The 11,919-nt window shown below is 48.4% G+C and overlaps 1 protein-coding gene across 1 annotated transcript; it reads right to left on the minus strand.

Annotated features, from left to right (window-relative positions):
- Window positions 1-2,722: 2,722 nt before the first annotated feature.
- On the minus strand, window positions 2,723-11,553 carry LOC141977545 (uncharacterized). The gene is made up of 3 exons (XM_074939064.1): window positions 10,680-11,553; window positions 9,641-10,100; window positions 2,723-2,789 (listed from the first exon to the last, which is right to left on the minus strand). Exons 1-3 carry the CDS (start codon window positions 11,260-11,262, stop codon window positions 2,723-2,725), a joined length of 1,110 nt encoding a protein of 369 aa, XP_074795165.1. The 5' UTR covers window positions 11,263-11,553.
- Window positions 11,554-11,919: the final 366 nt, after the last annotated feature.

Raw genomic sequence — 11,919 nt, forward strand, 5'->3', positions numbered from 1 at the left:
TCTGGCAGTGTTTTACAGATCTCACAGCTGCTTGGGCACGTTCAAGCCCCCCTCTTTCTTGGCTGTCAGCCAAATCCTAGCTGTGAGTAGTGTCCTTGGGCAGGCCAGCGTCTTATCTTTGGACCGAGCCTGCCAGCTACAGCGTTGAATTAGCTCGTCCTCCATTCTTTTTCTTCTCCCCTTCTTGGCTTCTATTAACCTGCAAAGGAAACTTGCACTTTCCACTCACACACCTTTGTTCAAAAACGAACACATGTACATTGCCCATTATACAGCACTTTAGTCTTATTGTTCAATGTATGCCACATACACCCTTCTAGGAAAATGACTTTATTACGGAGCTTTGGAGCAACAAGCCAGGACAAGCACACCCACTTTTGAGGAGTCCACTTGGTACCACCTCTGGTGTCCAATAGCTTTCCTCCCTCCCCAGCCCTCTGGCGAGAAATGTGAGGTAGCCAGAAGGATCCCATGTATAATATGGGGAGTGGGTTAACCTTTCATGTCCTTGCTTCCAAAGACTCTTGGTGTGCGAATTTTAACAACAATTTTTTTCAAACTAAAAGATCTGGCCAATGAAATTTCTTTTTCTTTCTTAAGCAAATGTATTAAACTTTAGTATATTACATTTTCCTGATATTATCCAAACACTTTGTATTCCAAGTTGAATAAAACAAGTATCTGCATTTTGATTTAACCCTTCTATTTAGTTTTAAACTAAACTGTCCTATGAAAAATTAAACACAGCAATTCTGGTCACAAGACAAACACCACAAGACAGGACATAGAACACAGAACAGAATTCCTATTGTGCCAGTAAATTCATGAGATGTTGAATTGCTTTTCAGCTGGCATCAGTTTTCTCTAATTTTCTGAAAGACAAAAAGAACATAGATCTACCCCTTCTGGGCAGTCGGTCATTGCTTAAAATATTTCCTTTTTATACAAATACCCTTATTAATTGCAGGCAAAACAGAGGAAATACCCATATTTTCTTGTATTTGTTTCATAGGCAGCCCAGGTTTCAGTGGCTTTTACCTTATCAGTTAAGTAATTTACATTAAAACAAATGCTTTTCGGCTTGCTTTTGGATCCACAGCTTAAAGATTTTTACTTTCAAAAGGGCACAATAAACTTTACCAGACTTTTGATTGCCTTTTACTTTTAACTCCTGTTTTCGCAACACACAACTCTAAAAAGGAAAACACCAACTATTGTAGCCCCTTAGAGTCTAATAGGATCTTAATTAAGTAGCATTATATATTTACATTCCTTTATACATTCGGGCGGTTAAGTTCCAATAAAACCCCTTATGTTCTTTTAGCTAATTTGACTAAATTTTTCATAGCCAAATGATTTCAATCACATAGTCTCTTTGCCTGGATTTATTTACAGACATTTCTTTGGAAAAAAAAGGCCCATTTTCCCTTCAGAATGGCTGCAAAGAAACCAAAAATTCTTTTTCTTTAGTTTAATTCCCTCCAGCAACTACAGAGTTAACTTCTCACTTTCTTTCCTTAAATCACTTGCTTATTTTTCAAAACGACACCCCAATCAACTCAGATTTTACAATTCCAAGTATTATTCTGGGATTTATGTTTCCCATTTCTGTAATTATTTACTCCTCTTTTTTCACTATGCCCTCCAAGTTTCCAACCTGTTTTCCAATCTCTCTATCTGTTGCCTGCCCGCTTGGGCCTGATCCTGTTTTTCTCTCTGAACTGTCCCTTCCATGAGCACCAGCTTTGTTCCACTACCAATTTAACAAGGAGGGTGGGCTTCTTAACTAACCCCCAGCCCTCCTGGTCTCTTCTCTTAAATATTCTCACTCACAAGGGCTACCCGAGTCCTCCAGCGTGAGGCTTGTCACCTGGACAGAACGCACGGCCAATTGGCGGTTTAACTATTTAATTTCCTCTTCTGGCAGACACACTGTTGTTACGGCATATGCTGAGCACAAATGGTTAAATTTTGACAAGTCTCTGAAGGACTGGTACTTGCTTAGCCAGTGCTTCCTTTTCTGCCTGGAAGTCCTGTCTTAAGGCTTGCAACTGGTCCTGGGCATAGGTCAGAAAGCCGAGGGTAAGCCGGAGGAGGGGCAAAAGCAGGCATAGCACAGAGCGGGGCTGGAGACCCCTGAGATGAATAAGAAAAGGAGGAGGAAAGAGGATGTCCTTCTTTTGGTTTATTATTATACCATACAAACAAATAATCCATTTGTCCCGGTCTAAGATGGACCAAAATATCTTTTAAGGAATCCATCCTGTCGTCGGAAAGAGTTCCGCAGGCCGGCCATTCTTTAGTCGGGGACAAATGAGTGGTGAAAGCTGGCCATTGAACCTGACATAAATTATTCATTTTTGATTTTGTTAACCCAATAGTTCCAGAGATTCCCTTCCAGTTTCTGAGTATCAGAGACAACGGGGCGTCCCCCGGGCATTTACTGCCAATTTGTCCCATTCTAGGTGGAAAGGGGACTCAAACTCACAATCCCCAACTCTTAGTATCAAGCGATCGCTTACCTCTCCAGGGACTCAGACCCCGAAGACCTGGATCTGGAGCCTACTCAATGGGTAGGTGGACGTTGCTGGATTTCTATGGGCTCCTGCTGGTCCACAGAACACGCCTTATCGCCGACACAGGGATCAGATCACTGGCAAGGCTCCTCAAAACCCGAGGATGCGCACTGCGTTGCTTTAGAGTCTGATCCCGCAGCGGAGAGTCAGACGGGTCCCGGCAGAGTCGCCAAATTGTCAGGGACTCGAACCCCAGACAGCACGGTTCGTTGTCTGACCGCAGAGAGACAGGCAACACCAGCAAGGTCCAAACACAAGCTCTTTATTGAAGAGTGCACACAACAATAGAGAGCAGCCCATCTCCGAAGAGAACCAGCCACCTCTTAGGCAAAACTAATAGGTTTTTAGAGACAGGTCCGTCGCGTCACAGATTATTCATGAAATAGCCCAACCCCCCCTCCCCTTTGTTAGTTAAAAGTTCTTTATCATGCATGCATACTTATCCCCTATTGTATATAGCTTTCTGCAAGTCGTTATGCCTCCCCAACTTTCTTATCAATCCAGTTGTCAAACAGGGGACGAGGAGTTAAGAACATACATGAAACAGAAACAGGGAGTGGAGACAGTGTGTCTCCTTCTCATTCTCAGAACATCTGGTACGATAATGCAGGAATGCGGGTCTCCTCCTAATTCACTCCTTGCAACTTAACAAGCATTCTTTCATCCTGCCTATCTCATTCAGGAACTTTCCCAGCATTCCTGCATTGGCCTAACTTTGGTTCGGTTGACATAACTGCTTCATGTTAAAATTTTCCTAACAAACTGCCTGGGCACAGAAGGTGCAGAGTGGCCGGGTGCAGTTCCTCAGAGCTCTCAGGGGGGATTAGGGGCAGGATCCCTTCATAGAATCATAGAATATCAGAGCTGGAAGGGACCTCAGGAGGTCATCTAGTCCAACCTGCATTCCTGCATTTTCGTACCAGATGTTCTGAGAATGGTTTGTTTAGATAAGGAGACACAGTGTCTCCACTCCCTGTTTCTGTTCTATGTCTCTTCTTAACTCCTCGTCTCCTGGTTGACACCCATACTGATAAGAAAGTTGGTGAGGCATTTCGACTTGCTAAAAGCTATATACAATAGGGGGTTAGGTATGCATGTATAATAGAGAAAGAGAACTTTAACTAACATGGGGGGGTGGGCTGCTTAATGAATAATCTGTGACGTGACGGAACTGTCCATAAAAACCTACTAGTTTTACCTAAGAGGCAGCTGGTTCTCCTTGGAGACGGGCCACTCTCTATTGTTGTGTGCACTCCTCAATAAAGAGCTTGTGTTTGGACCTTGCTGGTGTTGCCTATCTCTCTGTGGTCAGACAACGAACCGTGTCGTCCGGGGTTCGAGTCCTCGACATTTCCAAGATCACTGCTTTTATCATTTATACTCAGGTAAAGGAGAAAATCCCTGGAAATATTCATTTTTAGGAGGGGGTTCACGAGACTTAAAATATTAGTGAAAGGGGTTCACAGGTTGTTAAAGTTTGGGATCCACTGGTTTGGAGCAATGTCCCGCATTCCCCAGAAGGGAGCAGTTTGAGAACTGCCTGGGCACAGAAGGTGCAGAGTGGCCTGGTGCAGTTCCTCAGAGCTCTCAGGGGGGATTAGGGGCAGGATCCCTTCATAGAATCATAGAATATCAGTGTTGGAAGGGACCTCAGGAGGTCATCTAGTCCAACCCCCTGCTCAAAGCAGGACCGATCCCCAATTAAATCATCCCAGCCAGGGCTTTGTCAAGCCTGACCTTAAAAACTTCTAAGGAAGGAGATTCCACCACCTCCCTAGGTAACGCATTCCAGTGTTTCACCACCCTCCTAGTGAAAAAGTTTTTCCTAATATCCAACCTAAACCTCCCCCACTTGGCACATTACACAGCTCGGTTCATTCCCTCCCTCCCGCTCAGTTCCAGGGAACCACTGTGTGACTCTGCAAGTGACTCCCTACGGCTTAACCCCCGAGAGAGAGTGGACCCCGAGAAGGGTGTCGCACTGAAGGGGTTTCCTCCGAGGGACCGTACAGAGCAGAGAGAGCAGGAGTCCTGTGAGTCCGTGACAGGCTGCCCTAGAGCCCAGACCCTGCGTGCCGTGGGCTCTGTGACTCTGGGGCTGTCCACCTGGCACGCTGCACTGGAGGCCAGAGCCTGTAGGCCCAGGGTGCTGAGGAGCTGCAAGCCAAGGACCATCACAGCCAGTGCTGCCAGGGGGATTCCAGGCATGTCGAGGGGTACGGGGCACTGGCAGGCTGGGGAGAGAGTTCCCCAGTTCATACCTCCCCTGCACAGCAGCAGGGCGGGAAGGGGCATCTTGCACCCCGGGAGCTGCAGCAGCCAGGAAACGACATGTATGGGAGCATGTAGAGCCTGGGGAGGGTGCCTGTGCCCCTAAAGCAGTGGTTCCCAAACTGGGGTTCGTGAACCCCTGAGGGTTCGCGAAATGTTACAGGGGGTTCTTGGGAAAAAATTTCCTAATGGCAGACAGAGCTGTCCCTAGGGACAGCACGGGGCCAGCAACCCGGAGCCCCTGGACTTCCAAGAGCTAAGCAGATCAAACCAAGCACATTTATCACACTGAGGAAATTGAAACTTCAAGAGTCTTCATAAGAAATGGAAAGGGAGGTGGATATTTTTTGCTGTTTTTAAAATTAAATAGGCAGCTAGTGTTGTTTTTAAAATTATTATGAAGAACAAGGTTAAGCTTTGTTGTAACGTGCGTGGTTTCCCTGGACTGCTCAAGACCTGAATGCTTGTGTCGGAGGAACTCTTTGAGTTGGCTTCTTAAATCCCTTCATGTTGTTTCACATCTGATACTCCTTGATGAAACATAGGGGCCTTGTCTTATAACAGGCTGATTCAAAGTGATCGATGCTACGAAAGTGAGATCTTGGAAGAGTGTTGCCATTTTCATAATGTAATAAAAATACTGTAATGATAAATAATAATTAATAATAAATAGTATTAGTAAGTATGTCATAAAAACAAATTTTATATTTCTGTTAGGTGAGAAAAATTAAACATGAAGCAGTTATGCCAACCGAACCAAAGTCAGGCCAATAAAAGTTGCTGGGAAAGTCTCTGAACGAGATAATTAGAATGAAAGAATACTTGATTAAGTTGCAGGGAGTGAGAAAAGGGGAGGCCTGCATTCCTGCATTTTCGTACCAGATGTTCTGAGAATGGTTTGTTTAGATAAGGAGACACACTGTCTCCACTCCCTGTTTCTGTTCTATGTCTCTTCTTAACTCCTCGTCTCCTGGTTGACACCCATACTGATAAGAAAGTTGGTGAGGCATTACGACTTGACTCATAGGGTATGTCTACACTACGGAATAAGGTCGAATTTATAGAAGTCGGTTTTTTAGAAATCGGTTTTATATATTCGAGTGTGTGTGTCCCCCCACAGAAGTGCATTAAGTGCATTAACTCGGCGGAGTGCTTCCACAGTACCGAGGCTAGAGTCGACTTCCGGAGTGTTGCACTGTGGGTAGCTATCCCACGGTTCCCGCAGTCTCCGCTGCCCATTGGAATTCTGGGTTGAGATCCCAATGCCTGATGGGGCTGAAACATTGTCGCGGGTGGTTCTGGGTACATATCGTCAGTCCCCCCTTCCCTCCCTCCCTCCGTGAAAGCAAGGGCAGACAATTGTTTCACGCCTTTTTTCCTGAGTTACCTGTGCGGACGCCATACCACCGCAAGCATGGAGCCCGTTCAGGTAACCGTCACTGTATGTCTCCTGGGTGCTGGCAGACGCGGCATGGCATTGCTACACAGTAGCAGCAACCCATTGCCTTCTGGCAGCAGACGGTACAATATGACTGGTAGCCGTCCTCGTCATGTCCGAGGTACTCCTGGTCGCCTGTGTGAGGTCGATCAGGAGCTCCTGGGCAGACATAGGCGCAGGGACTAAATTTTTAGTGACTTGACCAGGTCATTCTCTTTAGTCCGGCAGTCAGTCCTATTGAACCGTCTTATGGTGAGCAAGCAGGCAATATGTCCTTCTGCACCGTCTGCTGCCAGCCAAAGATGTAAAAGATAGATGGAGTGGATCAAAACAAGAAATAGATCAGATTTGTTTTGTACTCATTTGCCTTCTCCCCTGTCTAGGGGACTCATTCCTCTAGGTCACACTGCAGTCACTCACAGAGAAGGTGCAGCGAGGTAGATCTAGCCATGTATCAATCAGAGGCCAGGCTAACCTCCTTGTTCCAATAAGAACAATAACTTAGGTGAACCATTTCTTATTGGAACCCTCCGTGAAGTCAACCCTGTAAGCCGTGTCCTCAGTCGCCCCTCCCTGCGTCAGAGCAACGGCAAACAATCGTGCATCTGAGTTGAGAGTGCTGTCCAGAGCAGCCCAATGGAGCACTCTGATTGGGCTAAAACATTGTTGCGGGTGGTTCTGAGTACATATTGTCCGGCCCCCGTTCCCTCCCTCCCTCCGTGAAAGCAAGGGCAGACAATCGTTTCGCGCCTTTTTTCCTGAGTTACCTGTGCGGACGCCATACCACTGCAAGCATGGAGCCCGCTCAGGTAACCGTCACCGTATGTCTCCTGGGTGCTGGCAGACGCGGTACGGCATTGCTACACAGTAGCAGCAACCCATTGCCTTCTGGCAGCAGACGGTGCAGTATGACTGATAGCCGTCCTCGTCATGTCCGAGGTGCTCCTGGCCACGTCGGCTGGGAGCGCCTGGGCAGACATGGGCGCAGGGACTAAATTTTTGGTGACTTGACCAAGTCATTCTCTTCAGTCCTGCAGTCAGTCGTATTGAACCGTCTAATGGTGAGCAGGCAAGCAATACGGATTGCTAGCAGTCGTATTGTACCATCTTCTGCCGGGCAGGCAAGAGATGACGATGGCTAGCAATCGTATTGTACCATCTTCTGCCGGGCAGGCAAGAGATGACGATGGCTAGCAATCGTACTGTGCCATCTTCTGCCAGGCAGGCAAGAGATGAGGATGGCTAGCAGTCGTACTGTACCATCTTCTGCCGAGCAGCCATGAGATGTGGATGGCTTGCAGTCCTTCTGCACCGTCTGCTGCCAGCCAAAGATGTAAAAGATAGATGGAGTGGATCAAAACAAGAAATAGACCAGATTTGTTTTGTACTCATTTGCCTTCTCCCCTGTCTAGGGGACTCATTCCTCTAGGTCACACTGCAGTCACTCACAGAGAAGGTGCAGCGAGGTAAATCTAGCCATGTATCAATCAGAGGCCAGACTAACCTCCTTGTTCCAATAAGAACAATAACTTAGGTGCACCATTTCTTATTGGAACCCTCCGTGAAGTCCTGCCTGAACTACTCCTTGATGTAAAGCCACCCCCTTTGTGGATTTTAGCCCCCTGAAGCCAACCCTGTAAGCCGTGTCGTCAGTCGCCCCTCCCTCCGTCAGAGCAACGGCAGAGAATCATTCCGCGCCTTTTTTCTGTGCGGACGCCATACCAAGGCAAGCATGGAGTCCGCTCAGCTCACTTCGGCAATTAGGAGCACATTAAACACCACACGCATTATCCAGCAGTATATGCAGCACCAGAACCTGGCAAAGCGCTACCGGGCGAGGAGGCGACGTCAGTGCGGTCACGTGAGTGATCAGGACATGGACACAGATTTCTCTGAAAGCATGGGCCCTGCCAATGCATGCATAATGGTGCTAATGGGGCAGGTTCATGCTGTGGAACGCCGATTCTGGGCTCGGGAAACAAGTACAGACTGGTGGGACCGCATAGGGTTGCAGGTCTGGGACGATTCCCAGTGGCTGCGAAACTTTCGCATGCGTAAGGGCACTTTCATGGAACTTTGTGACTTGCTTTCCCCTGCCCTGAAGCGCATGAATACCAAGATGAGAGCAGCCCTCACAGTTGAGAAGCGAGTGGCGATAGCCCTGTGGAAGCTTGCAACGCCAGACAGCTACCGGTCAGTTGGGAATCAATTTGGAGTGGGCAAATCTACTGTGGGGGCTGCTGTGATGCAAGTAGCCCACGCAATCAAAGATCTGCTGATATCAAGGGTAGTGACCCTGGGAAATGTGCAGGTCATAGTGGATGGCTTTGCTGCAATGGGATTCCCTAACTGTGGTGGGGCCATAGACGGAACCCATATCCCTATCTTGGCACCGGAGCACCAAGCCGGCGAGTACATAAACCGCAAGGGGTACTTTTCAATAGTGCTGCAAGCTCTGGTGGATCACAAGGGACGTTTCACCAACATCAATGTGGGATGGCCGGGAAAGGTACATGACGCTCGCATCTTCAGGAACTCTGGTCTGTTTCAAAAGCTTCAAGAAGGGACTTTATTCCCAGACCAGAAAATAACTGTTGGTGATGTTGAAATGCCTATATGTATCCTTGGGGACCCAGCCTACCCCTTAATGCCATGGCTCAGGAAGCCGTACACAGGCAGCCTGGACAGCAGTCAGGAGCTGTTCAACTACAGGCTGAGCAAGTGCAGAATGGTGGTAGAATGTGCATTTGGACGTTTAAAGGCGCGCTGGCGCAGTTTACTGACTCGCTTAGACCTCAGAGAAACCAATATTCCCACTGTTATTACTGCTTGCTGTGTGCTCCACAATATCTGTGAGAGTAAGGGGGAGACGTTTATGGCGGGGTGGGAGGTTGAGGCAAATTGCCTGGCTGCTGGTTATGCGCAGCCAGACACCAGGGCGGTTAGAAGAGCACAGGAGGGTGCGGTACGCATCAGAGAGGCTTTGAAAACCAGTTTCATGACTGGCCAGGCTACGGTGTGAAAGTTCTGTTTGTTTCTCCTTGATGAAACCCCCCGCCCCTTGGTTCACTCTACTTCCTTGTAAGCTAACCACCCTCCCCTCCTCCCTTTGATCACCGCTTGCAGAGGCAATAAAGTCATTGTTGCTTCACATTCATGCATTCTTTATTCATTCATCACACAAATAGGGGGATGACTACCAAGGTAGCCCAGGAGGGGTGGTGGAGGAGGGAAGGAAAATGCCACACAGCACTTTAAAAGTTTACAACTTTAAAATTTATTGAATGACAGCCTTCTTTTTTTTTGGGCAATCCTCTGTGGTGGAGTGGCTGGTTGGCTAGTGGCCCCCCCCCACCGCGTTCTTGGGCGTCTGGGTGAGGAGGCTATGGAACTTGGGGAGGAGGGCGGTTGGTTACACAGGGGCTGTAGTGGCAGTCTGTGCTCCAGCTGCCTTTGCTGCAGCTCAACCATACACTGGAGCATACTGGTTTGGTCCTCCAGCAGCCTCAGCAATGAATCCTGCCTCCTCTCATCACGCTGCCGCCACATTCGAGCTTCAGCCCTCTCTTCAGCCCGCCACTTACTCTCTTCAGCCCGCCACTTACTCTCTTCAGCCCGCCACCTCTCCTCCTGGTCATTTTGTGCTTTCCTGCAGTCTGACATTATTTGCCTCCACGCATTCGTCTGTGCTCTGTCAGTGTGGGAGGACAGCATGAGCTCGGAGAACATTTCATCTCGAGTGCGTTTTTTTTTCTTTCTAATCTTCACTAGCCTCTGGGAAGGAGAAGATCCTGTGATCATTGAAACACATGCAGCTGGTGGAGAAAAGAAAAGGGACAGCGGTATTTAAAAAGACACATTTTATAAAACACTGGCTACACTCTTTCAGGGTAAACCTTGCTGTTAACATTACATACATAGCACATGTGCTTTCGTTCCAAGGTCGCATTTTGCCTCCCCCCACCGCGTGGCTACCCCCTCAACCCTCCCCCCTCCCTGTGGCTAACAGCGGGGAACATTTCTGTTCAGCCGCAGGCAAACAGCCCAGCAGGAATGGGCTCCTCTGAGTGTCCCCTGAAGAAAAGCACCCTATTTCAACCAGGTGACCATGGATTATATCTCACTCTCCTGAGGATAACACACGAACGGATGTTGCTTGAACGCCAGCAAACATACACTGCAATGCTTTGTTGTACAATGATTCCCGAGTACGTGTTACTGGCCTGGAGTGGTAAAGTGTCCTACCATGAAGGACGCAATAAGTCTGCCCTCCCCAGAAACCTTTTGCAAAGGCTTTGGGAGTATATCCAGGAGAGCCGCGAATGCCAGGGCAAAGTAATCCTTTCACATGCTTGCTTTTAAACCATGTATAGTATTTTAAAAGGTACACTCACCGGAGGTCCCTTCTCCACCTGCTGGGTCCAGGAGGCAGCCTTGGGTGGGTTCAGGGGGTACTGGCTCCAGGTCCAGGGTGAGAAACAGTTCCTGGCTGTCGGGAAAACCGGTTTCTCCGCTTGCTTGCTGTGAGCTATCTACAACCTCGTCATCATCATCATCTTCTTCGTCCCCAAAACCTGCTTCCGTATTGCCTCCATCTCCATTGAAGGAGTCAAACAACACGGCTGGGGTAGTGGTGGCTGAACCCCCTAAAATGGCATGCAGCTCATCATAGAAGCGGCATGTTTGGGGCTCTGACCCGGAGCGGCCGTTCGCCTCTCTGGTTTTCTGGTAGGCTTGCCTCAGCTCCCTCAGTTTCACGCGGCACTGCTTCGGGTCCCTGTTATGGCCTCTGTCCTTCATGCCCTGGGAGATCTTGACAAAGGTTTTGGCATTTCGAAAACTGGAACGGAGTTCTGATAGCACGGATTCCTCTCCCCATACAGCGATCAGATCCCGTACCTCCCGTTCGGTCCATGCTGGAGCTCTTTTGCGATTCTGAGACTCCATCATGGTCACCTCTGCTGATGAGCTCTGCATGGTCACCTGCAGCTTGCCACGCTGGCCAAACAGGAAATGAGATTCAAAAGTTCGCGGTTCTTTTCCTGTCTACCTGGCCAGTGCATCTGAGTTGAGAGTGCTGTCCAGAGCGGTCAAAATGGAGCACTCTGGGATAGCTCCCGGAGGCCAATACCGTCGAATTGTGTCCACAGTACCACAAATTCGACCCGGCAAGGCCGATTTAAGCGCTAATCCACTTGTCAGGGGTGGAGTAAGGAAATCGATTTTAAGAGCCCTTTAAGTCGAAATAAAGGGCTTCATCGTGTGGACGGGTGCAGGTTTACATAGATTTAATGCTGCTAAATTCGACCTAAAGTCCTAGTGTAGACCAGGGCATAGAATCATAGAATATCAGGGTTGGAAGGGACCTCAGGAGGCCATCTAGTCTAACCCCCTGCTCAAAGCAGGACCAATCCCAACTAAATCATCCCAGCCAGGGCTTTGTCAAGCCTGACCTTAAAAACTTCTAAGGAAGGAGATTCCACCACCTCCCTAGGTAACGCATTTCAGTGTTTCACCACCCTCCTAGTGAAAAAGTTTTTCCTAATATCCAACCTAAACCTCCCCCACTTGGCACATCACACAGCTCGGTTCGTTCCCTCCCTCCCTCTCAGTTCCAGGGAACCATTGGGTGAC

The sequence above is a fragment of the Natator depressus genome, chromosome 24 (assembly GCF_965152275.1).
Source record: "Natator depressus isolate rNatDep1 chromosome 24, rNatDep2.hap1, whole genome shotgun sequence".
In the NCBI taxonomy this organism is placed as follows: Eukaryota; Metazoa; Chordata; order Testudines; family Cheloniidae; genus Natator; species Natator depressus.

Excerpts from the sequence above, each read along its gene's own strand:
- LOC141977545 (XM_074939064.1), bottom strand. The coding sequence starts at position 11,262 with ATGCAGAGCTCATCAGCAGAGGTGACCATGATGGAGTCTCAGAATCGC. Across the intron at positions 10,101-10,679 it reads AGGTGGAGAAGGGACCTCCG|CTGCATGTGTTTCAATGATC; the intron begins GTGAGTGTACCT and ends TTTCTCCACCAG. Across the intron at positions 2,790-9,640 it reads CCCAGACGCCCAAGAACGCG|ACAACGAACCGTGCTGTCTG; the intron begins GTGGGGGGGGGC and ends CTCTGCGGTCAG.